Source organism: Trachymyrmex cornetzi, unplaced genomic scaffold, assembly GCF_001594075.2.
Source record: "Trachymyrmex cornetzi isolate Tcor2-1 unplaced genomic scaffold, Tcor1.1 scaffold262, whole genome shotgun sequence".
Lineage (NCBI taxonomy): Eukaryota > Metazoa > Arthropoda > Insecta > Hymenoptera > Formicidae > Trachymyrmex > Trachymyrmex cornetzi.
In genome coordinates this window covers 809,669-837,117 of record NW_017297292.1, presented here as the reverse complement: position 1 = coordinate 837,117, position 27,449 = coordinate 809,669, and the positions used below count along the sequence as shown (strand labels likewise).

Here is a 27,449-nt window from a genome sequence, read left to right as displayed (position 1 = left end):
GTTTGTTTTCTAATCATTGCGCTCTTTTTACCGATCCGTCTTATAATCGAACTTTATTCTGCTCCGTTTTCATCACGTGTGTATTTACGAAGTAAATAAAAGTTTATTGCGGCTTGCACTGATTAAATCGACTGTGATATAAATCGGAACTGGATAGTTAGCAACCGTGATAGTTCCATGAGATGCACGAAAGTTTAAATTAAACATTTTTCATTTAAACTTTGCATTTCTATAAATGATTTCCTTCGGTAATTAGTGAGAAGCGATTAATTTCTTCTTTCTGAACGTATCTTAGAAAGTCTGATAAATGATACTATTATTTGTAACTCTAATGCTGATATACGATATTATTTATTACAAAATTAACTTTCGCCTGTTTTCATGATTTATTGGGTATATGAGGTGATAAATTAAAGTAAAAAATTATCGTATTCTTCGTAATATTCGTATTTCTTCTTCAAGCATTGACTCTAACAGTGAATATATTATTCTATCAGCAAATGCTATAAATAAATAAATAAACGTGATCAGTGTTTGGTAAAATTAAAAAGATAAATGTTGTTTATCGACAAATGTGCTTATTTCTTTTGATAAGCTGCAGAATTTATCAAAATTTTGTTTCAAAATACAATAAAAAGAAAATATTAATATTTGCTTGGTAAGTTGCGTAAGTTGAGAAAGAGATACTTAAAAATTTATGTGTAGAATGTAATGATTATATATTTTACTGAAATGAACATTTAAATCTGTAGTATCAAATTTAACCAAATTTTATTCAATATATCGTTATTTTATACTAAAACAAAACATGGTTAAATTTGAAATTATATATAGTGTCAAATTTAACCATTATTTTAATATAAATGTTTTTATATTAAATGTTTTTATATAATTTTAATATAAATATTAATAAAAAACAATTTTCTTCTTAACAAATGAATTATCTATTTTATTTTTTATAATGAATAAAAAAATAAAATATATTTCACAGAAATGTATATTTCGTCATTACAGTCGAAGTTTTTTATAACTAGACATCGGATTATATGCATAATCAAAGTGTTAAAATATGCATGCAAGTATGTACTAAAAAAGACCAAAATACACATAAAATATGCACAAAAAAGAAACGACTTAATTTAAGATATATATTTTATTGCTTTAATGTCAAATTGAACTAACCCAAATCAAATTATCTCTTTGAATTAAACAAATTACAGCAAAATATTAGAAAAATCAACGAAACATAAGAATTTAAAAATCAATTAAACATAAGCGTTTATAACTTAAGATGTCACAGACCAATCAGAGGGCCGCATTAACGTCTTAAGACATTACTTAAGACGGTTTTGAAATACCGACTATGAATACCGGCCATCGTTTCCAAAGTGCGCGTTTTACGCGCCTATTTCAAATTACTATATTTATAAAAGTTTTGGCGTTTTATACAAAAATATGCACTTTTAATAAAAAAATTATTATTATATGCAAAATGCTGCGAACAGCCCATTATATGCATTTTGCATATGCAAATATGCAAATGCATATAATCTGATGTCTATTTATAACCATTATACATGTCGAAAAAGACATCGTAAATAATATTTGCTTCTGAATACTTCGAATTTTTCTTAGTATATTATATGTTAAATACGTAAAATAATTTTCTCTTTGATTGAAAAATCAAACTAAAAATTTGACTGTTCAAACTTAGATTCAGTTACTTAGATTTGAGTTTAAATAGACCAAAAAGAAAAAATCTGATAAAGTTTAAATAATGGAGCTAATGTGATAATTTTTCCGGATGCGTAGTTTAAACAATTGAGAATTTGAGAAAGATTTACATGGAAATAATAGATATCTTCTTCAGATACAAATAATCAAATTTTGTATTTCCATTTTTATATTTTTTACCTTCATTTTTTAATTCTATCTTAAGTTTGAACTTTTAAAAATACAAATTTTGTATTCTTTGTGAATGTATATTTAATTCATTACTGGGAACATACATAAATATTGGTGATCTTGGGAATAATTTAAAAGCTAGTGTTTTTCGAAAACAAATTTCGAAACGCATGTTATGCCTAACAAAATTTAGAAGCAATAAATTCTATTAATAACATTTTACTTGTATTTTTCAAATAATCTTATACCATAGATTAAAAATAATAATTATGAACTTGAAAAATTATTAAAGAAAATAAATAACCAAAAAATGTAGTATCTCTCAAAGACCTATATTTTCCTTTAGCGTTACAAAAAAATGTGTGATCCAGTTATGGATTACGAATCGAAAATCTTCAAGTTTGAGTAGGAAGTTCGAAGCGTTGAAGCTCATTCGATCGCCGGAATATTCCGAGCGCTACTTCCGACGTGGATTACGTCCACGCTCGTGATGCAATAGCTTCGGAACCAGCAGATCTCGTTCTTGCCGACGAGATGTAGTGGAAACTGAATGACGGTCACGAGCGGCACATGCGCGCAGGGGAAAAAGACGGTATCGAGCCAGACGGCTGGTGCGCCCGTTAACAGAAACGGTGCGGCAGCGTCAGTTTCTTCCATCGCGCCCGGAGGACGTCCGGCGCCGGAGCGTAATTTCACGCGTACAAGACGTCCCGCGTCTGGCTCTTTATCTTCCGTTTCCACTTCAAAAATTTTTTCACCGTTCGCGGGTGCCCGCCGCGGAGCTGATGTGCGCGCGGAGCTCTGCCGGAGGATGAGATCGCCACCGTCACCGCTGCCGCTTTCGTCGTTCGACGGATAATCACGCGCGGCCGGAGAAAACCGACTCAGCGGTAAGACCGAAGGAATTCCCATTGCCAATTTTATAGACGAACTTACGTGACGAGGTGCACGCGTGCGAGGTACAGCTGATGTCGCCGATGTACGCTTCAGTGCGCGGTCATGAGACATGTCACGCGTGCCCGCGCTCTTGCACGCGCATACACGGCGCACCGGTTAAAACTCTGTTTCTGTATTTTCCTTTTCGTACCCGAAGTACATCCGTTTCCGTGCTTTCTTTCGCGAATGACATTTGTTTGCCATCCTCATTCCTTTACTGCGCATTTGCTTCATTTTCTTCCCTCTCATAGAAATTTGACACTGAAAGGTTGTGATTAATTACTTATTTTAAATAATAAAAACACTACTGTTTTTAGTACTTTAATAAATAATAAGTTATTTATTTTAAGTAACAAAAGCACCACTGTTTAGTACTTTTAATACTCAAATTAAGTAATTTTCGGTATTAAATTAGCCAGTATTAAATTGAATTTTTATAAGAGAATCTGCCTGCAATTTCATTTACAAAATTTTATCGTTTGACTTCAGTTCAAACGTTGCTAAACACAATTATTTGTTTTTTTTTATTATTTTACTTAATCTGATAAAATATCGAAGTATTTGCTTTTAACGTTAAATGTACTCATTAAGAGTATGAATAATATTTCCGTCCATCATATCAGTGAGCACTTTGAATTGCTTTGGTGCTCTGCGCGTAATTAATTTGCATATAAAGGGCGTACCATCAAGATTGAGCTGTACATGCAATGTACCAAATGCATTATCGCTTCCTATTTGCGCAGTATTAACTACTAATTACTCAGAGCTCTAGTAAAACGAGGATAACCACAATTGATACTTTCTCAAGTCATAATAAATTAAATTGTCTTCTACTTATGATACTATCAATTATTAAGAGTACATTCCGAACGATGTTAGTTCGGTTGATTTTTGTTCTGGATGTTGGCAGTTACTTATCTAAGCTCGAAAGTTTCGATTTAATCATAATCTGCAAATAGCTCGATCATTATTGTATGCAATTACAGACTGGCACAGACACAGTGTCAGTAAAATGAAATTAAGGAAAAAGGTGTTAAAAATAATTTAATTTAGAAATCCAAGACCGCAATAACGAAATTTATGAAAGAAAACTTGTTAGCTGTGAACTACTAACTTTTATAGACTAACATGTTTGAAACATTTTTCAATTTAGTCAAGTGGCTATCATTCTCCAAAAAAATTAACCAAATTAACACGGAATATATCCTAAAGGAATTCCCCTCACGGGAGACATATTGTTTAATGAAAGAATGGGTCAATCGACGACCATTAACCAAACGCACTGTACGTGCGTACACTCGCACGCCACGCGGTACTCGCTCGCTCTCTCGTTCTCGCTCTGCCTCTCTGTCTTTCTCTTTCTTTCATTATACTTATCCACCTTCTCTCGCTACTCCGACGGCCGCCGCTCGCGGTATCGTACATGCGTGCTATCACGCGCGCAATGTACACACATCGCGCGCCATCCGGCCGCACGCACACACTCGCGCTAGGAAGCGGGCGACTTGCTAATTAACAACGGCGTGCTATCGCTGGGAGGAGATAAGCCACGAATAAGGCGCGAGATAGGTGCGCGAGATGGAGGCCGCGATGGATATTGGGACGCGACCCTGACTGCGGGCTTCCCGAGGGATTTTCGAGGTCAAGGGAACTCGGAGGCGCCGCCGTCGTGCGCGAATGTTACGACGTTCTCTCGCGAGGTCAGGCCGGGTCGACCGTCGGTCCGACACCTGATCCCTCGGATTTCTCATCCGTCATCAGCCAACCGTATTCGCCGAGTCGAGACGTGTCGCGAATACCATCCGCACCTGAGCTCCTCGTTATCTTGGCGCGAGGAAATTGAATAGTGCTATAGTGTATGCTGCTTTAGTGCATGTCTTAAATAGGCGCCAATCTCGCAGACGCGCTTTTAATTGAAAATGGATCGCGTCTGTGAGTTCCAGCGAGAGACACTTAGTTTTTTTTTAATAACAAGTGTATTTTCGAACGACGTAGTTAGCAGATATTAATCACGCTGGAAAAATGTTCCGATTAAACCAACAAAGATGGCTACAGAAAAAGCAGCTCTGCAATTGTGGACTTCTTTAATATGATTGGTTTGTCCTTAGTTTCTCAATGAAATATTAGATCCAACTGTCCAGGTAGCAAGCTAGCTGACGTTTTAATGTCAAAATAATGTCTTTAATGTCATTTTTGTGTCCAAATGACGATAAATAATATTAACTAAACCAATCATATTAAAGAATTTTACGACAGTTACAAGACTGCTTTTTCTATTGAATGCAGCCAATAGTATTTTAATGAGAACAAACAGAATTTCTAGTTATAACTAAAATGTCGTTCCTATTAAGTATTTTTGTTGATTTAATCAGAACATTTTTCTTAGTGCGCAGAATGATATATGTTTTTTTTTATCTTTAATGTGGGTTTCTCGTTCTTTACTCGATAATGTTGAAGATATAAGAAGTATTTTTTTCTGGAGCTTAATAATTTGAATAACATCATAACATTCTCCTGCTATCGTTACTCTAAAAAATTATCATTATCTTTTTCTCATTCCATATACGTAACGTTGAAGATACACAAAGCGTTTCTTCCTAAGGCTTCATAATTTAAATAATCATATCAGAACATTTTTCTGCTATCTTTACTCTCGAAAGTTGTTATCATCTTTCGTTCCCTTTGTGCATAGCAACAAAAACGTGACGCGACGTTTCTCTGGAAAATATTGCTACAAAAACGCAATAATATAGCTTAGAGGAAACTTTAATTGCGCAATTGTTCAATTGGATGGTGATCTCACGAGAAACCTTATTACGCGATGCAAGTTTTATCCTTGTCGGATAAAATGCGAACTTGTTGGCTCGCATAATAATGCAAGATATCTGCACGTAAATACTACGACAATTGCAAAGTGCAAAACCTTTTGGATGGATCTGTATCTTGAAATGTTTGTAATCTCCCAGTAAATTCTGCATCGTAAGAGAAATACGCTCGTAAATTTTAACGATAATATGGATAGCGAGTCATCAGTTTCTTTCGCGTTAACCACACAAAATGCAAACACGAGAAGTGAATAAATTACGACCACAAACATATTGCATAACGTATTTTTTACTGCATAACGCGAACTATCTGTTGTACACATGGTATCGTTGTATAGTCGATAACAATGAAGGACATAACATAACATATAACAGTTAATAATAAAGCCATGTGACATTGTTTGTATAAGAAGCGAATGAGTTAGAACTATAATAATTAAGAATAATTAGGAATAATAAAGAGGAATTTAAAAATATACTTTTTTTTCTCTCTCTCTCTTTCTAAATAACATTAGTTATTAAATAATAATTGTGTTGATACAATTTGTTATTTTACCGCTGCAAATATTAACTTGTCTATAATTTTTTTGATAATTGTAAAGTGTTACTTTTCTCATAATTATGCTTTATTTCTTTTCCTCTTTTTATAATTTTTTAAATTTCTTATAAATTTCAAGCATTTTTTACAAACTAAAAAGTATGATACATCATTTCTTTCTTTTTAAAATGTTTTTTTCACAATTATCTGTTATCTTAACTTCAAGGGATAACAATTTTGAGATATATTAAATTTGATTATTCTTTTTCTCTCTTTCTTTTTGAATAAATCCCAACAAATATACTTAATCTGGCTTTAAAATTTACGTACTAACGTTCTTTTTTTTTAATTAAATTGAATATTAATACCACAAATTTAATAGTTGATTATATAAGTTTGATGAGATATGTATGAAACTTAACATGTATGCAACGTAAGTTACGTAATATAAATATGTCTACTAAAAAACAGAGGTAGTCAGGTCATAAGCCTCATTTGTCCCATTCTTTCTAAAGTGACCATTAAGTGTATTAAGTAATTGAGCGGTCAATGTCGCGACGGTGTAATTCAGCCTCGAAAGATCCGGAAATTATATAATTATTGATCCGCACTAGGTAATTGAATCACGGTCTTTTAGCAATTGATTTTCTGCAGCAGACGTTGTTTAATACTCTTAAACTCTTACGATTTCTTTACGGATTATATTATGTAAATTTTTAGTTGGATGGTTTCACTGTAATACTTTCTGTGCTTCGTTGATAATTTCGAATGGAAGTATCTTAATTTAGTAAGAGAAGAGAAGAGAGTTTTCATATTACTTAAATTAATTAAACTTACACCATATTTAAATTAATTTTGATTTTAACAGGCGATTAGACAACTTCACGCGTAATCACTAAAAATGCGACTATAAAACATTATTTGTTACTGATTATTAGTTGCATAAATAACTTTGTCATGCTACAGAAAATTGGACTAATTACAGAATAATACTGTTATGTGTACGATAATTTTATAACGAATAATAATTGTAGCGGCAGGAATTATTTATATATTATATATGATAAAAAGATTTGCTTATGGAAAAATATATTTATATTACGTATAATGAACAGATTTATCTAGGTACGTGGAAAAGACTAAAATACAATAAATAACAATAATATATAAATAAATTTATAAATGAATTACTTATGCATGCGCGAGAGAAGGCCATTAAAATTTTTGCAAATTTACATGTTCATAATTTCATCAAATTTCTGAAAGTCAAAGCTTTTGTGTTAAATATTATGTAATTACGGGTAATAAAGCGTTATATTTTGTTGAAAATTTCTTGTGCTTACAAATGCTCGATGCAACGAAAGTTACGAACTGCAATAATATGTATAAAGTGTACTTCAATATGCTAGATAAAATATGTGGAACGCATTCGACAAAATCATGTTTGATATACAAACAGACATGCACGATGATGTCAATTAATCTTATAAGAAGATAAATTAGATAAATGTAAAGATGGGAAGAGATTAAATGTAAAAGAAGTTAGTATTTCCGTATTTTACCATGAGATTATGATCCAACATAAATTTCTTACAAGATTATGCTACATAATTTCTCTATATCGTAGTGATAAATAAATCACCTTAATCCAAAGGTATACTGTTTAAAAGCATGCTTTCTTTAAATTATATATGTGTAAGTTTAAAAATATCTTTTAAAACTAAATTCAAGATTTTTAGACAAATAAGAATGCTATATTATTTAAAATTTAATTTATTTGTATAATTCTATAATTAATAATAATTGATAATTTGTAACAATTTACTATTTTTTTAGATTTTTGCAGATTTTTATATCGTGTCATTTTAAAATTAAATCTTAGGCAATGATGTATTCTGAAGCAATTATTACTAACATCAACGATTATCAATAATTAAGCAGAACAATACAGGTTATCTTACAAACCGATTTCTTATCTTCAGTTTTACTTTCACCCGCCATCTTGGTGCTCTTAATGCCGCATTAACAAGTCGCAATACGGTACGATGGGGATCACGGCAGTCATAAATTATAACTTAATGCGGTCGGCTCATGGGAATACGTAGGTTGCCAGGCTCTAAGAACGTTTTCGTAGTTTACCAAAGAGAAGAGACATAGCGGCACGAGTCATACGTTATATGTATTTTCGTAACGCTTGTCTGTTTATACGCTCCGTAAACACGCCGTTTATATAGACACGCGTTGTATACTTGCATGTATCTACGAGATATACATCGGTGTATCGGCCGATTACAAATACTCGTATTATATGGTAGGCATTTACTCTCGCATTCAATGCTCATCGTGCGTTTCATGTACGAAAAGAAAGTTTTGATAAAGTATCTAAAAATTTACCTAGATGCCTGAAAAAAAATTGGGTTAAACAATTAAAATAATTATGTAGGATGTAACGCTCAAGTTGATTGCGAAAATGTCAAGGAATATTGCTAATTATTAAATGAGATTGTGTGGACCGCGAGAAATGTTCAACACAACTGAATGAATATTTGCGGTCAATGTAAGTCTCGGTGCCTAATATTTTTGTATAAACTTTTAAAATGTTTAGTTCAACTAAAAATTATAAAAATTTATATAGTTACTTGAATTGGAAATGGTAAAATTTCTTACAAAAATAAAATTACAATTTAAAAGATAGCCCTTTGATATTTAATTTGTGGTCAAGATAGAACCTTGGTGCCTAATAATATATTTTTGTAAATTTCCAATTTAGCTAGAAATTGTAAATATTCACACAAAAATATTTATTAGGCACCAAAACATGCTTTAACTAAATGTAGTTTTGTTCATTCATTTATATTGCTTATTATGCTTAAGTGTCCTACATAATAATTATTTTGATAGTTGAACAAAATTATTTCCACGTATACCTAGTTAAATTTCGAGATACTACAGCAAGATCATTCTGTGTATACATCGAATGCAATCGGATGAGCATCGCATCACCCCTACTTGCATTGCAAAATTTTGCAATGTTTCATGAAAATCATTATTTCGCCCATAATGGACGCGTTACACGCGAAACTGCGTGTCAGCTGATCATTCGAAGGAAATCGACAGCAATTCGAATTCCTTTCTGTGAAAACGGCAACGATAAACTGCATTGCTGCAAGTAGAAAACATCCGGGAGGATGTGGCTATTTCTCGGAAGTTGTGGCTACCGATGTCGTAAATGGCAAGTTTTGGCGAGATTGAACATTTGCTTTTGGAATCTGCGTTTATTCGTTCTGAAAACTTGTTCTATACTCCCATATCTCTCTCTCTCTTTCTCTCTCTTCCCTCCTCTCCCTCCCCCCCCCCTCTCTCCATCAAATTATAGGTCAAGGTGGTTGAGAGAATTGTATGAATGTTTTGCTTCATAAAGTATACATACATGTAACTTGTCAAAACTGATTTATATATTAAACAGAGACAACTGTATTGTTTTTATAATAAGGTTAATTATTATAATTTATTAAATATCATTTTTACAGAAACATTAATATCATTTTATTTACTTACTATTTAAAAAGTTTTTCAATTTTTAATAAATATCATCTTTCCAGTTTATTTAATTATCCTTTTAATAACAGCAGCATCGCATAATATAAAAAAATATATATCTTGCGAAATGTAAAATTATATAATTTCTGCGTTGGTTGACCTTGGCCATGAAGTATGTGAGTCATCGTTGCGAACTTCTTCATATACAAATATCTCATTTACTAATATAATGTTTACTCACTCTCTCTCTCTCTCCTCTTCTCTTTCTCTCTTTCCCTCCCTCTCTTCCCCCCCCCTCTTTCTCTCTCTCTCATGATTTTATGATCCGTTGCTATATCTACATTATTGCCAATGTACTGAGCGAACATTTATAATCTTCCTCCACATATTTTTACACTTAAATCACTTTCAATTTTAAACTTTGCTTAAAATTCAAAAGTCTTAAAGATCTTACTTCAATCTTAACATCGTCGCATTACGAACGCTGAAATCCTCAAGGATAACTTCATCGTTGAAGTATCTTTAGATTTAAAGATCGAAAATCATAGGTCAATATCTAATAATAGATCAAAATGCTTCACTTCTAAATTCCGGAATGGTGTAGTGATAATTTATTGTTACAGAAATATATGTCATTATTAAAATTTTTTTAAATATAGATATATTTGCATTTAAGCATATAATATGATTTAAAATACTTTGTGCAAAAGAGATATATCCCAAAATTCAATAAAGGTGGTTGTTTTTTGTATAAAATTTATTAATATTTGTATAAAATGCGACAATAATAAATATAAATAAACAAATTTATGAACGTAAATTTATCTCATTACAAAATGTAGGTTTTTGTAAGTTTAATGTCTACGACAAGTTAGTAATATTGTGAAACTTGAAACTCTTGAGTTACAATAACGTTTTCGAGAGGTCAGTTATTTTTTGCGCAGAAGAATTGGTTTGCTGTAAATATTTTTACAGTCGCGATAAAAAATGTGTATTTAATCGTGAGTGGCTTCTCGTGTTGGTACACGGTACGTAGGTATGGAATATGGCGTCCAGCAGCTTCCATTTCCTGATGCACCAATTAAGATAAGTCGTGATAGAGCGTGGGATATCCGTTGACGATATATATATTGATACCAACATCCACAATAAAATTTTTATTTCAGTATTACACTATATTTTATAATATGAAAATTAAATTTTAAATTAAACAGTAAAGTGTATAATAAATTATATTAAATATTTGTATGAAAGCAGCAAAAATTAATAATTTTTATAGGAATGTTGAAAACACGCCTAAAATATGTTAAATTTTGTGAAATAATATAACACATTAATTGTTATATAACTTTGAAATCTACAAAACTTCATGTTTTACTAATTATAAATGCTTTCCATTATTAAAAAAATATTTAAATAATTAATATGTTTTTCCTTACTTGTAATAATTAATTGGTACGTAACTTCCCAAATCTACAAAACTGCATGTTTTATTAATTACATATTTTCCATCATTAAAAAATGTTTAAATGATTAATATGTTCTTTCTTATTTATAATAATTCTGGCATTAAAAATGATTCTACAATCAATTTCCAAAGATAACTTCCGTGTAAATCACTAAAGATATCAAGAAATGTACTAGAGTGGCCTTTTACGTAAAGACAATAAAATGCCACGTCATCTATTAATAAAAATCTTGGAAGTGTGATACGTCAAGTTGTTGTTTTCTATACCCTTCGCAATTACTTTGATGTATTTTTAATCTAGATAATAGAAGAAAACAATTTCATTATCGGCAAAGTAGTCGATAAACATTTTAATTAATTAAATATTTTAAGAAAATATTTAAAATAATTATAACAAAATATTTACCGATTATATTGTTAAGAATTTTAAATTACAATCTTTTTCCAAACCTTTTTTATCAGTCACGTGACTTGAAAGAATTTTCTAACTCTAGTCGGCACATACATATTCCTTTTTATATTTTATTTATATTTTACTTCCATTATTTAAGAAATGCAAAAAAATTTCTGAGAACAAAACTATTGCGCAGTTGATTTACCCTGATAAGTTAAATATCTGATTTAAATATCCTTCTTTTATTAATATTATCTTTCTTTAAATTATGAACAATGAGAAAATACTATTCATAGTATTATAATTGAGATACGCCATTGAGAGAATAGGCTTAATGGCACAAAAAGGTTATTATCTAGATTTTATACGCTTCACTTAAGTGTTAAACATACGTAACCTCTATTACGTAAGCTCATCGTAATTATACAGAGGTATCGATTGAGACACTTAATCGAAGAGTGAAACCTATTTCAGAAAAGCACGTGTTTGCCCGCAGATATAATTAACACGCTACTTAATAGGATAAGGGTGTGAAGGGTTTACTACGCGAAAAATAAATGGGGTTAGAAATTTTTAATTGGATATTTTTTAAGCTCGATATATATATATATATATATATATATAAAAGGAAGATTTAAGTATAAAAAAAATGTATCTTTTGTCGCAAAATAATTCTGACGTATCGATCTCTGCAGTACCTACTTTTGAAACGAACATATTTCACTGAGAATATTCTGGAAAGTAACTTTTAATTATTAAAATTTACATTAAGGTCCACTAAATATTATGTTGCAGGTGCAACAGCGAGTTAAAATGAGCAAGTCAACTCGGAAGAGACGCTCTTAACATTGTGAGTACCTCTCACGATTTTATGATACTGTTGTAATAATATATAATAGAACTTTTTGATATTTTCACTCGGCAGCATTTAAGTGCGCTTCGTCCTACATAGTGCAAGTTTGTTATAAAGGTTAATCGGTGCAACGATGCTAAAAGGTTCTCTGTAGCGTGATGAACTATCGATTATCCAAAATCCAAAAGTTTCAAGTGGGAAACGTCCTGTAGTAGAAATTTAATATTTAACTCTTGAATCACGTAATTCATTACATGATATATTCCAATTATTGCATATACTGTAACATCAGATAAAAGAAAAATTTATTTATATTTCCAAACTTTTAAATAACGGTATTCATGTAATATACTCTTCAAAACTTATATAGTGTAACTATAGTATACTGCACGTCATGATACACAAAAGATATTTATTTATATCATCAGAAAGCGTTCCATGACGTTGTGTGTAAAAAAAAAGAACTTGGCCATTTCCTTCGAACTATAGCTTCTATATAACCAAGTCTGCGATGACGTCTTTCCTCAATGTCAGTTTTTTCAATTTTCTATGCACACAGTTCTGAAGCTATTCACACATTATAACGTATTCTATTCTAATTCCAATCCTTTAACTTCTGTACGTAAAATTAACTCTGTCAAGAGACTAAAAAATAAGAATAATAAATATTCTAAAAAAAGAACAAGAAAGAGAAAATGCTTCTTTTAACCTTTTAATGTGTCTTCAAAAAGAAATGCTAAATAAGAATAACTGAAAAGTTGTATCTATAATATATAAAGAAAGGAAGAGTATGCTCAAAATTTGTAGATGAAAGTTTCGATGCATATGTGTGGTGAGATATATGTTAAATAATTATTGGTTATACAGTGAAAGTTTTTATTTTTATCTTCTAATTATAGAAAAAGAAAGCTTACGAAGTATGTTTAACTGTGTGCAACCTTGTGAGGAAGAAATATTCTCAATAATCTATTCAACTTTAATTGTTAAAATACGTAATATATTCTTATTTCTCTCTGTAAAAAGTACAAACCAAATAAAAAAAATAATAAAATTAAGATAATTGGGCACATTAACAGTAACGAGTATTATTATGAGATAACAGAAACAATAATGCTAATTCATTCCTTTGTCTCTTAATAACAATTTCCTCCTGCATATCTATTAAATTTCGAAGCAAGACAAACATTGTAATTACGAACATTGTAATTATGTGGATGTTGTAATTTTTTAAAATTTTCTCGTTGTATAATATAGCGATGAAGCATTAAACATAATAAATGTAATCAAAATATTAACGATATCGCGTATTATTTGTCTGAATTTCTTTTTGCACGGAATACTCCCTAAAAACTAATTTTAATATTGGAGTTTGCTTACGTATAGTAAACCGATAGGTTAAAGGTCAAGAAACTTTGACGCTTTATTTTACAAAGGGGTTAATGTCCGATTAAGGTTCAGGAGGCTCTATTGAGGTATTACGTTCATTTGTTATTTATCGGGAACCATACAAGTCGGAGTTAACAATTAACTAACTATATCTGATTAAACGAGTTTTAAACAAGTAGATTGCATGTCAGAATGAAGTCCACTTAAATGTCAGCACTACTGCGTGTTTCACCAATCAGTTCATCTTATATAATTAATGATGGTAATTTCTTAAAGTTTAATTACCTGTTATACGCCATGCTTTCGTACCTCCGCGATGTAAACTGTCCGCTGAATAAACGTTAACTTCGTTAAATATACGTGCAAAATATAAACTCTCCGAGATTTACGCTCACTGCACACAAACTCGCTCGGATATACTGTACAGTGTGTTCAATCCTAATTCATTACAACAATTTACGGACTAGTACGAAGAATGCGAGGTATAAATGTCGAACTTCAAAGTCTCGGACGTAAAGCAGATACTCAATTCGACACATTTGACGGCAACCGGTGCAGGAAAGATGCCCGATGGAGATGCTTTTAACGACATGACACTGATCTTTGTTGACAGAACCGGAAGACGCCGTATCTAGGCTGACTTTGCCGGAAGTCGGTAGAACGACGCGGAGATGACGAAGAGGTTCGAGTTCAACTGGCAGATCGAGGTGCCGGAAGCCCTCCGCACCGGCTGCGTCTTCGATCGTTGGACGGAAGAGAAGGATAACACTGAAATCGAGCTAAATTGTCTGTTTAAAGTCGACGAGTACGGTTTCTTTATCTATTGGCAGAGCGAGGGAAAGGTGAGGATTTTTGTTTGCCCTTTCTGTTCGCGCCCTTTCGTCCTCTCGATAAAGGAGTGAAGTACCTTGGACATTCTCACAAGTCCTGAATATACACGGTTATTTTTATCCTGTTTCTCCTCCTTGCAGGACGGCGATGTTATAGAGTTGTGTCAAGTGAGTGACATTAGAGCCGGAGGCGTTCCTAAGGTAAAACAATTGTTCTACCGTTTCAAAATATGATGATAAATCAGATTTGTTAAAGTTACAATAGTCACTCAGATTTACCGGAAAAAAGAACCGATTAAATTGATAAAAAAAAATTAAAGTACTGAAAAATGTATTTAAAAATTTACATAGGGGTATTGAGATTTAGCCTCAATATTGTTTGGTTCTTATTTGCTCAATTGATTAATTTATTTAGCAGTCCAGTTTAATTTTTTATTAAAAAAAAGAAAGGAAAGGAAGAAAGGAAATATGAGGTAACGTTTGATATCTAATAAAATCGACGCATTTTAAGCAGGACCCCAAGTTATTTGACAAGCTACTTAGCAAACATGGCGAACAGTTGGAAGAGAAAAGTCTGACCATCTGTTCTGGTGCAGATTACACCAATATCAACTATCAGCACGTTGTATGTCCGGATCCTGCCACAGCCAAGGTAACACACGTGCCGTAAACTAATCGTGATAACTGCGGAAGCACGGCATCAACATGTCATTCGATTTATCGGTCAAGTGAACTATTATTAGCGGGGTGATATAATACCGATATAGCATCCAGGATCGCTATCGTTTTATGAAATTGTTGTTTCCTCATAGTTTATTACGGATATAAATAGTAAAGTGTCATTATATCAATAAGTATCATTACATTAACGACATTAGATTGCAATATCTTATTATTATAATACTTTTTCGTAATAGCTTCTGTAAAACGTAACACGCGACGCGACATGAACCTGTAATCGCGATTATGCTAAATTTCTCGATCGATTTGCTTTGTACTGCTCTTTTACTTCTCTCCGTTACGTGTTCCGTGTCGTTTTCAAGAGAATCGTTAGTTTCTACCGTGGTGGAGAGGAAATAGCGTGAATGTGCCATACACGGTTCTGTATATCGTATTACAATCGATTCCTTATCGTGTACTGTATGTGCCATGCTAAATTGTGATAACACAACTTGACAATTCCATTGAAATGAATTATGACTAATTATCGTATGTTTCCTAAGTAACAAGGTGACATTTTAATGACGTCTTATTGATGTTAAAGGCATTATTAAGGTATTATTAAGATATCATTGGACGTTATTTTTTTTGTGTTGAAATATTATATTATCGGGCAGCACATCTTGCTCTTTATTTGAAGCTCGTTAACTTCACGTATTTTTTGTATATTTTAATGCTATTGAGAATCAATGACATTTAAGAAAGTTGTTGTTTAAATCGTTTTTATATCGAATATTTAAATTAGCAACAGTTTTGTCGAGTTAGCAAAATTATTTCTCTCTCTCCAGTTATAAGTACTTTATCTACCTATAAACGTAATACTATTTATAATAGTATTATGTTATAGCAACTGATAAAGTTACCTTAATGCTCTTTTAGATTTATGTCTCTGTTGTAACAAACTTAATATATTCTTCCATTAAAAATAAAAGAACAAACTGATGTTACTTTATTCATATATGTCGTCATAGGTATGGTTGGACGGCGTTCGATCGATTACGCACAACGTCAAAGCGAATAACGTTTGCCCACTTACGTGTCTGAAGAAACAGTGAGTTTGCCAATGCATTTATATACACTTGCAATAACGCGTCTGTAAACACCATACTGTTTACTTCTGTGAAATAATTAGCCATAAATGTGTCCATAATAGACGTATGTAATATAACTTCGTGTTTTTTAATTCCTTTCTGACGCAAAAGAATATTTAATTTTTAATGAGCCGATAAGCATATTCGATTTAAGTAGAAATTATTAAGCTTTTTTAAATTGTTTTTTCTTTTTATATTTATGTATTTTATTGAAGCATTCTTTCTTTTTTTAAATCTCTTTTCTTTTTTAAGAAGATTATATTCGATTTTATGATCAAAGACTTGACGAAAGCCTGAAAGTTGACAAAAATACATGATTTATCAAACCGCACATATTTTCTTATTTTTTGAGAAAATGAATCGCGAATAAAACGCATTTTGTGCAATTTTAGTTGGATGCGACTCAGAATGTTGGTGGATCCCAATGGAAAAGTTCCAGTGAAAGTAGTCGCGAGAACTTTCGCGTCTGGTAAAACAGAAAAGCTCGTTTACCAGTGTCTCTCTGAATTAGGCCTACCTAGCGGAAAGGTATCTTAATGATTATTAGAATAAATAATCGATCTCACTTTCATATCTTGCGGAATTATTACAAACTTTTGTTTGTGTTTAGAACGATGTGATAGAACCTGACGATTTCACTTTCGATGCATTCTACGCGCTATATCACAAAATATGCCCGAGGAACGACATAGAAGAATTATTTCAATCAATGTGAGTATTTTTTCGGAGAAATTTTAAATTAAAAAATTATATCAAATACTACTTCCTGTATAAAAATAATTAACACATTTTTTAACAACCATTATTAATTATAAATTTTAATCATCTCATATTATTTATATGGTATAAAAATAAATAAAAAAATATGTAAAGAAAGTTGCGTATATTTTATATACAAGAATGAACTTTAAACATACATTTTATTTTTTGTAATATACTTTATGGTTTGAATTTATTTTAGCGTTGTGACACAAGCAAAAATTATTAAAATAAAATTTTAAAACGAATTTTATTTTATATCATTAATTATTTTATATCATTTATTTTATTTTATATCATTTATATGCGACAATAGTAAAAATATATATATAAAATAATGTATTTTATACATGTGTATACATTTTTATGCATACATTTTATTACATTTTATTTTTTGCAATATTTTATAGTTTTTCATTTTAACACGATACGGGCAGACAATTGTTTTACGATAAGCAACATATCGCTAATTTATCTCAAAAATTTTAGAACGCAGGGCAAGGCCGATACAATTAACCTGGAGCAACTGATCACTTTTCTTAACGAAAAGCAAAGAGACCCAACCCTGAACGAAATTCTCTACCCACTCTATGAAGAGAAACGCGCGCTGGAGATCATTAATGATTACGAGCAGAATGAAATTGCTCGTAATGAAAGTAAGAGCTTGATAAACAAATCACGTATCCTCGAAATGTTTCTCTCCAACAGTTCTCTCGAATCTATCTAAAATTAGATCTGATCGTTCGCATTTCTAAAGCCCGAGATATCGATTCCTTTATAAACATTTCATTTATCTCTCTTCATGTATAAGTTATATTAAGATATTAAGCTGTCATAAAGATATCAAAGATGGAGTAAACTTTAAGTTTGACAAGCTCGAGCCTGCAAAATTGAATTGGCAAAATTCCATTGACTTGGCTTAGCCATGACTGAAGAATTAATGAACCCGCCTTAATTTGTAGCTTCAAATCAACTTTCTTTTATACATAATTGCATGTTTTCAGGAACGATGACGAAGGACGGCTTCATAAGGTACCTGATGTCCGATGAGAACGCGCCAGTTTTCCTCGATAGACTAGACGTTTATATGGATATGGATCAACCTCTTGCGCATTATTACATCAATTCGAGCCACAATACATACCTGAGCGGACGTCAATTCGGTGGAAGGAGCAGCGTCGAAATGTATAGACAAGTTCTATTAGCCGGATGCAGGTAACAAATACTGCATAAATATGGAAGTAATGATTATTCCGAATTTACAACTGTAGCGATTTTCAATATCCGGTATATTTATAGCTATATCGATTGTGCCAGATTATCAACGTATCTGATTGAATATATAATATACATTAGATCGATATACCCATACAAATAGCTTTATTTCAAAATAATAAAGCAATCTAACTCATTTTTTTACAATAAATTACAACACAGTTCTAAGGATTAATTTAATAAATATTTGTTTCTTCTTATTATTTTTATCTTAAATTAAATTGTTATATTTAAATAGATCCTTGTGACATTTAGAATAATTTTAATTTATTAATTTGTTACACTTTATTAATTGGTACGAGAAAATTACTTTAGATATTACTATATACAAATAATCGAAAAATTATTCGGTAATAAAATAGCGAATAATCGATAACTACAGAAATTATCAATTTTAATTTCTCTTTTTTTTTCAATTTAAATTTAAAGGTGCGTCGAATTGGATTGTTGGGACGGCAAAGGGGAAGACGAGGAACCGATAATCACTCATGGCAAAGCCATGTGTACCGACATTCTATTCAAGGACGTTATATATGCAGTCAGAGACACGGCCTTCGTTACATCGGAATATCCAGTGATTCTCAGCTTCGAAAATCATTGTAGCAAGAAGCAACAAAACAAACTGGCCAAGTACTGTGATGAAATTCTGGGTGATCTGTTGTTAAAAGAACCTCTAAAAGAATATCCTGTAAGTTCTTATGCGTGTCGATTAATCATAGATATTGTAAAATGTTTCATAATGACGGTTTCTGAGTACATGGATTTGTTCTAATAAATATTTTCAGTTGTTATTAAGGTACATAATTACAATAAATTTTATAATTAATAAATTATTATAATATATACTAACAGATAACAATGAATAAAAATATGAATAAAATTTCTTGCGCTCTTGTTTTTTTTTTTAATTTCTTGTATCAAACTTGCATTTATGATTAATTAATTACTCAACATTTTTGGTAATTTTTTTGTATTTTTTGTAGCTTTAAATGCACTTATAGATAAAACATTATTAACAGTTGGAGCCAGGAGTACCGCTACCACCACCCAGTATACTGAAACGCAAGATTCTCATTAAAAACAAGCGCCTAAGGCCCGAAGTCGAGAAGCAGGAATTGGAGCTCTTCATGCAAGGTCAATTCGTGATTGAGGACGAGATCAAGGAAGACGCCAGTGCGCCGCCGACAGTCGCCGTCGCTGTGGAGCAGCCATCGGTAAAAGTAACAATCATTATGATCCTCAGATGGAGCATGATAGTGCCCCTTCACTTTAACCGAATTAAGCGATCAAAGTTTCGTTTGGTAAAATATTTCTCCTCGACTACAGGAAGATAATTCTGAATCCATAACGTCAGCGGGCATTCAGCAACAGCAATCTGGCACTGGTTCGGTGGGATTTGGAGAAAGCATAGAGTTGGCAGTGGCTCAGAATTATATCGGAAGTACAACCAATGTACATCCGTGGTTGTCCTCCATGGTCAACTATGCGCAACCTATAAAATTTGTCAGTTTCGATGAGGCTGAAGGTAGGTGAAATTTTTGCATCTTTGAGAGAAAATTATATTTTATTTAGAATTTTAATTATTTTCTGCAGAATTATAAGTATCGTCAGTTATGCTACAGTATTATAAGTATTCTTCAATGAGTGTCAGTTATAGAAAAGAAGTACTATTTCAGAAAAGAACATTCATTACAATATGTCTTCCTTCCCGGAAACGGCTGGCTTGTCCTACATGAAAACCTCTGCCATTGAATTTGTAAATTATAACAAGCGACAGATGAGTCGGATTTATCCGAAAGGTACACGAGCCGACTCTTCCAACTATATGCCACAGGTAAAACACGAACTTGTAGAGCGCAATTTGCACAACGGGAAACACGAAGAAAAGTCTCTCAATGATCGATTGTCGTGAAACAGGTCTTCTGGAACGCTGGCTGCCAAATGGTGTCGCTGAACTTTCAAACCGCGGATCTGCACATGCAACTGAATCAAGGCAAGTTCGAGTATAACGGATCTTCGGGCTATTTATTAAAGCCGGATTTCATGAGACGCGCTGATAGGAGCTTCGATCCTTTTGCCGAAAGCCCCGTGGATGGAGTGATCGCTACGCAGTGCAGCGTTCAGGTACGTTCCTTTTTCCTGAATGATAATCCAAGTCACTTTCAAAATATATTTTTCTATTCTACTTAAAAAGTCGAACAATTTACATAAGAATGATTTTTATATCATTCTCGTTTTTATTATATGTATACATTATGAAATTTATGTAGGGCATTTTAAAAAAATGTTTTCTCTATAATACTTGTTCTTTGTATTAATATATTGATATAGAATAATAGAATAATAGGAAAATAAGATAAAATACAAAAAAATGAATTAAAAATTAAGAAACGTACTTTCATTATGTAAATTTATTATTGATTTGTTATAATAATAGGTAATAGCTGGTCAGTTTTTATCCGACAAAAAAGTCGGGACGTACGTTGAAGTTGAAATGTATGGCCTACCAACCGATACGATACGCAAGGAATTTCGCACAAGAGTGGTTCCTGCCAACGGTTTGAACCCCGTTTACAATGAAGAGCCCTTCCTCTTCAGGAAAGTCGTCCTACCAGATTTGGCCGCTTTGAGATTCGCGGTATACGATGAATCGAACGGCAAACTGCTAGGACAGAGAATCGTTCCTTTGGACGGTTTGCAAGCTGGATATCGGCACATTGCATTGCGAACTGAGGCCAACTTTCCTATGTCTTTGCCTATGCTGTTTTGTAATATTGATATAAAAATCTATGTGCCAGATGGTTTTGAAGGTACGTTCGACATCGGCTATGTTTTAGTCGCATAATAAATCTCCGCTACTATTTATTTTCGCATTTATATAATTATAATTTTAATATATTATATAATTTTGTTCAAAATTATGTATTTCCTGCTAATTCTGTTAAATTGAACTATTTCATATAAGTATCTCATTTTTTCTGCTTAATATTGTCATTTAATTAATGAGTTCATCTTTTATTTAAAACTCTCAATTATAAAAAAAATAAATTCTATATAAAACATTGTATATATATATTAATGATATTAATCGAGTAATGTTAGACTTAAAATTTTTTATGATCTTTTTAGAATTTATGGACGCCTTGTCGGCGCCGCGAGCATTTAAAAAATCAGAAAGCATGTCGCAAACTAAAATGCGGGGTTTGGGAATCGAAGAGAGTGATAGTAAAAATAACATAGATAACAAAAACAACGTACTATCTCATCACCAAGAGGCAGCGAAACCAAGAGGTATAAGATACGGATGAAATACAGAATTGCCAACTATGATTGATGAATCTATACTTATTTTGTTTCTACAGAGGAAATGAAGTTCGATCCAATCACTCTCGAGACTCTGAGACAAGAAAAGGGTTATCAAAAAGTATTACGAAAACAGCAAAAAGAATTGGAGTCTTTGAAGAAGAGACATCACAAGGAGAAAGTCACTGTCCAGAAGCAACATTGCGTAGCAATAGAGAAGATTTTTAAGGGGAAAAAGTTAGTCATTTTTATGCAATTTAAATTTTCTTCATATATTTGATAACAACTCTTATAAAAGTTATAGAAATCAGAGCCTTAAACGGTCTAGCTGGAATGCTTGTATGATTCTTATGTGAATTTATATACTACGTGTGTAATCCCCAGAAACGCGCGCCGAAATGACTTTTCGGTCTTGAAACGCTAATTAAACTAACGCAGTAATATCACGAGTTAAATTGATTAGCAATTTAACAAATTTACCGAGGCCTCTGTAGTCTAAAGGCTTAAGACGCTCGCACGGAATGCAAGAGATCCGGGTTCGATTCCCGGCCGAGGTAACATTTTTCGCAATAAGAATTTAATTATTTACAGATTTTAATATGTCAACATTATTAAGATCGTTTCGAAGATGCGAATAAACATAAAAAATTTGTTTCTGAGGACTACACACGTAGTATATAAATTCACATAAGAATCATACAAATATTAAGATCCAGCTAGACCGTTTAAGGCTTTGATTTTTAGTTTGTGTTATCACATATATGGTCCTATAATATATTATATTGGTCTTATAAAAGTATTTGCTTAATTAGTAAATTAAATATCTTTCTCTTAATTAAATATGTTCTTCTTCTATACAGAATTATAAAAGATAAGAAATTTTTATAGGTTTCCTTCAACAAAAAAATTTTGTTTGAAAGTTTTTATTTATTATTTAAGATTAAATATTTCAGAATTACTGAAAATTTGAAGAAAAAATTCTACAATTTTAAAATATAGTGTAGAAAAAATTTAAGATAATAATAGTAAACTGAATTTGGAGTAAATAAAAAATTAAAATATGATTTGTTTCAAAAAAATGAAAATTTCTAATAAATCGGTTAAAATAAAATTATTTTAATACATAGAACTGATACAATTTAAAGTTCGTAAAATTGAAAGTTAAATATACACATTAAGAAAATAGTTGATTAAAATAATAGCAGAATAAATTCTTATAAAATAAAATAAAATAAAATAAGAGAGAGAGACACAAAAGTGATGAAAATTTTAGCAAAGCGGAACTTTCGAGGGACCCCATTGTTCGCCGTGCAGTTTCTGAACAGACGACCCAGTGGTCGCGTCTCGCCGACAGGCAGCGTCGGGAGGAACGCGATCTGATCCGTGGACATTTGGAAGAGCGACGGACGCAGCTGTGCAAATTGTGCATGACCGCGCAGCTGGCGCAACAGAAACAGCAGACTGCGCGTCACGATCGCGAGATGAAAGAAATAACAGCACGACAGGCGAGACGGTCGGTGGAGAGTGCGAGGGAAGTGATGAACGACAAGACCTTGAAGACACGCGGGATCAAGGAAGGCAGACTCAGGGAGCTGCAGCAGAACAACACGAAAAAGTTTATGGAGGAGCGCAAAGTCGCTCAGATAGTACAGAATAGGGAAAAAGAGAAACTAAAGGTTGTCCACGAAAAACAATTGGAGGAGTTGCAAAAGGATATAAACGCGGTAAGACAACAGACTCTCGCTAGGCTAGAAGTTTTTCCAATAGTATAGCTTTGCCCAATCAAAACCAATATATCTATATATTTAATATATGATTTGTAATCGTAAGTAATTTATACAATCTGATATTAAACTCTTAAACGTTTATTTTAATATTCCATTGATAGAATAGAAAATTTTGAAAATATTTTAAGTTTTTTGTGTATTTATTTTGATAAAATAAGTATCGATGTGATATATACAGCGAATTTGATAAAAGAGAAGATTGTTAAAAAATCTAATTTATTGTACATTTCTGTTTCATAATTAAGCTAAATTCTATTTATTGAATGCTAAAATTAATTTTGTTATTGTATTTTTTCCTTATGTTGTTTTAATTATTACACTTTATTTAATATTTTATTTAATACTACTCTTTATTTTTTAAATAAATTTATCTTCTTAAAATATTTTTTATTGTATATCTTATATTATTTGTGATATTTTATATTGTATAACAAAATAGATAATAAGTTATAGATAATTTATTGCAATAAAATTTCTTTAATTCGAAATAAGTAGGACCGTAACAGATTCGAAGTATCAAAAATGTGGATTATCTAAAATTATTGGTTTTATGTTATGAATTTTTTATTTGTACAACACACATACTTCTCTATTTATTTTTATTTTTATTTATGCGTAAAAGCCTTTAGAAAATGTATTGAAAATATATACTTAATACACTAATATTTTTTAAATTTTAATAATGAATAACTTTTCCAAGATTGTTTGTTAATATAATCACTCTCACTCATTAAATTATTTTTTAGTACTAAATTTTTACCTTTGAGAATTAAATTTTCCAATGCCATACTAACCGAAATCATTTGATTATATACAAAGCCTTTTTCAAAATTGCAACTTAGTTTTTAAGAAGACTTTAATTAAAAAACAATTAATTTTTTTTACTATAAATGATTATAATAATTTTTATCGTATACATTGTGAAATCTATTATAAAATATACAGAAATAATAATACAAAAATCTTTTACATGTGTGTGTATAAGGTACCACAAACTTTTATTCAATGTTTGAAACCTGTTGTTTGGAACAGATTTATGTTCAAATAGAAATAATTAAAATTAAATAATATGAAATGTTTTAATAATATTTTTACATTAATAATTATTAATAAATAATTATTAAAAAAAAATTTTTAATACATATATTTTGTCAATATATCTAATTTTATTCAATGTAATCTATCATGAGTCTGTTAATGTATGAATTTAAGTTTCTTTCATAAAATTATAATTTTTTTAATTACAAAAAATTAAAGTTTTTTAGTTATTGTAAAAAATAAATTAATTGACTCAAACATGTAATTTATCTATACATAAGTTTACTCTATTTAAATTCATTTATTTAAAATATCAAGTTCGCTTCCTTCAAAATTATTGGTTTTGTCATATAAACGACTTTTCCAGATCATGGATATGTACAAGAATGAGGATATGGACTACGAACCGGCTAAGATGCTGGCTGAATTCTACGTGTGATGAGTGCCAGCCAAGTTTCTCTGCAAATTTTCTCCGTAGCGAGAAATACGTTGCGAAGGGAAGAACTGTTTTCAAACAATTTACTACTGTCGTTAATTATACTTGAAATTGGGATCAAATTTCATTAGATATCGTTCTCGTATCTACAAATGTCGCATATTGTGAGAAAGAAAGAAAATAAGCAACTACATTAACGTTTCTAATTCATTCAGCCAAGTATTTTTTTATAAGCAGACATTTTATGTCTCCATAGTCTCCAAGTACCTAGACTAACGAGGGAGTCAATACAACTAAAGTGATCTAGTCAAGTATTAAATATATATTATACTTATACAAAACGTATATCATGTCGTGGCTGATGTGAAACGTGTGATGCATCGCGCGATTCGTCGAAGTGAATATTTTTCGATTGTTAACGCTATTGTCGAAGTCTATCAGAGTGGAAAACATGTATGTGTGTGGGCGTGTGTGAAACTGTTGTCTGTATTCGTGAATCGATGCCTAATATTGGGAGGAACTTTCTCTGTTACCGTGATGATTCCTAGACCATACATACCTTAAGTTGAGAGACGCTCTCACGGTCGGACTTAGCCGATAATTCTCGTGATTACTGATAATGACTAGAGTATTATAGAGCGTTTGAGAATCTCGAGACCGCGCAATTTACAGTCGCGGACTATAATTTATAGATCGAAGGAAGCGCCTCTTACATGGCCCTCACATGAATGGTCGCATAGGATTGTAAATAAACTTCAAACAAGAGCCTAGTATAATGATTACTACGTTGTTGTTTTCATTATAACATAATGTTATTTACATAAATTATTATATCATCCTATACATATATATATCTATATTGGATATAAAGGACGAAATAAAAAAAATTACGCAAATCACGTTCGCAATTATTTTCGTCTGTTGCGAATTATTTTCACAAGAACATATTTGTACTACGATTAAAACTGCGATGCGAAAACAGTTATGCGCGCTATAAAAAGAATATTTTCTAAAACACGTATTAATTATTTTTGTTTAACTATCAAATAATCGAACGTGTCTGTTAAATACATTTGAGTCTCAGAAATTTTCAATTAATTTTAAATTGATCACATAGACAAAGATTGCACTTTAATTATTCGAACACTATTTTCTAAATCATTTTTATAGATGAAGATCATAATGATGTTTCATAATGGTCATGATCGAGATAATGATCATGATCGAGTATGTCAGACTTGACGTCATCAACAGCAAATTCTTCATATGGAGCTGAAACAAATTAATATATATATATTTTTTTTTCTATTTGTCTCTACAAAACATAATTATAGTATGTACTGATCATTTTAAAATAATATAAATAATCTCTAAAAATTCAATATTTTAAAATTATATCAAATTATCATGATGTTTCTAATGTAAATTATTAGTATATTCAAACAAAACAACAAGTTACGATAACGTCAAAATAATATTAAAGTGAATCGTAACTGATTAAAAACTGTCTTTTAGTAATCATTTTGGAACTACTTTGATATCATTTTGATGTCATGATGACTTGTATTATGCTTAGAGTATCTTCCTTTTCAGACATTTCCATTTTGCAAAAATTACATCAATTTTTTACGAGCATGATCGATTTAATGGGAATTCACGTTTTTATTTACCGGAATGAGACACGATGTGATCTACGTCATTGTCTGATTCCACAATTGGGATGATTCTCTCGTGATGGTGCTCCACATCAGCCTCCTGAATTTCTGCGGGGTCTCCATAATTCGCGGGCAACTCTATAGCATCGTGATTATTAAGCCGCACGTTTTGATAACTGGTAGCGCCATAGCCGTGATAAACCGCATGGTGCGAATAATCCTCGTTTGGTATTATGCCCGCCTTGCAAACGGCAATTAATAGAGAGAGAAACAACTGGAATACAGTAAATTTAAACACACTATGACGAAAAGTACGAAAGTTAGTTTAATTTTTTATGTTAATTTTGCTAAAGTATACCGACGATTCTTAATTCGTACGATCTTTCGAGTCGAGCTAAGATTAAATATTAATTTATAACACAATTTTAAATAATAATTCATCATAGAGTTTATATCAAAAAAATATTAGAGCATTTTTGGATTTAATTACTCGATTTTTCCAATTATTCGTCGCGACAATTCTTACGCGATATATGAAATTATATACAATTCTTTTATGCACGTCACAATTGCACGATGAATGAAAGACATTATAAAATTAAGTCCTTCCTTTACGTCACTCTTATATAGTTTCCACTGTTTTCTTAATAATTTCTTCAGCGTTCACTTACATAGTAACTCATAATGAATTCACTTCTCGGACAGCTCGG

The 27,449-nt window shown here is 31.5% G+C and overlaps 2 protein-coding genes across 6 annotated transcripts; one reads left to right on the top strand and one right to left on the bottom strand.

Moving 5' to 3' along the window:
• The first annotated feature begins 2,532 nt into the window (after nucleotides 1–2,532).
• LOC108761785 (1-phosphatidylinositol 4,5-bisphosphate phosphodiesterase) lies at nucleotides 2,533–25,951 on the top strand. Of its 5 annotated transcripts, none has more exons than XM_018508508.1 (20): nucleotides 2,533–2,795; nucleotides 12,402–12,456; nucleotides 14,459–14,687; nucleotides 14,817–14,876; nucleotides 15,190–15,327; nucleotides 16,367–16,446; nucleotides 16,879–17,014; nucleotides 17,097–17,197; nucleotides 17,735–17,901; nucleotides 18,250–18,460; nucleotides 18,950–19,208; nucleotides 19,540–19,734; nucleotides 19,847–20,045; nucleotides 20,197–20,354; nucleotides 20,438–20,644; nucleotides 20,958–21,330; nucleotides 21,650–21,811; nucleotides 21,883–22,060; nucleotides 23,097–23,547; nucleotides 25,016–25,951. In XM_018508508.1, the coding sequence occupies exons 3-20, from the start codon at nucleotides 14,517–14,519 to the stop codon at nucleotides 25,085–25,087; spliced, it is 3,318 nt and encodes a 1,105-aa protein (XP_018364010.1). In that variant the 5' UTR covers nucleotides 2,533–2,795; nucleotides 12,402–12,456; nucleotides 14,459–14,516; the 3' UTR covers nucleotides 25,088–25,951. The 5 variants fall into 5 exon arrangements, with proteins under 5 accessions (XP_018364010.1, XP_018364008.1, XP_018364009.1 ...); XM_018508506.1 differs by having other exon boundaries at nucleotides 19,540–19,740; XM_018508507.1 differs by having other exon boundaries at nucleotides 15,187–15,327.
• LOC108761790 (uncharacterized) lies at nucleotides 25,951–27,449 on the bottom strand. The gene is made up of 3 exons (XM_018508511.1): nucleotides 27,411–27,449; nucleotides 26,755–27,013; nucleotides 25,951–26,356 (listed from the first exon to the last, which is right to left on the bottom strand). Exons 1-3 carry the CDS (start codon nucleotides 27,420–27,422, stop codon nucleotides 26,262–26,264), a joined length of 366 nt encoding a protein of 121 aa, XP_018364013.1. The 5' UTR covers nucleotides 27,423–27,449; the 3' UTR covers nucleotides 25,951–26,261.

What these genes read in the sequence shown, in the direction of transcription:
- LOC108761785 (XM_018508504.1), top strand. Translation starts at nt 14,517, where the DNA reads ATGACGAAGAGGTTCGAGTTCAACTGGCAGATCGAGGTGCCGGAAGCC. An exon ending in AACCTCTAAAAGAATATCCT is followed by an intron (nt 19,209 to 19,539) that starts GTAAGTTCTTAT and finishes CATTATTAACAG; the next exon opens with TTGGAGCCAGGAGTACCGCT. An exon ending in TGTGCCAGATGGTTTTGAAG is followed by an intron (nt 21,331 to 21,649) that starts GTACGTTCGACA and finishes TGATCTTTTTAG; the next exon opens with AATTTATGGACGCCTTGTCG.
- LOC108761790 (XM_018508511.1), bottom strand. An exon ending in TCACATCGTGTCTCATTCCG is followed by an intron (nt 26,357 to 26,754) that starts GTAAATAAAAAC and finishes AATTTGTTTCAG; the next exon opens with CTCCATATGAAGAATTTGCT.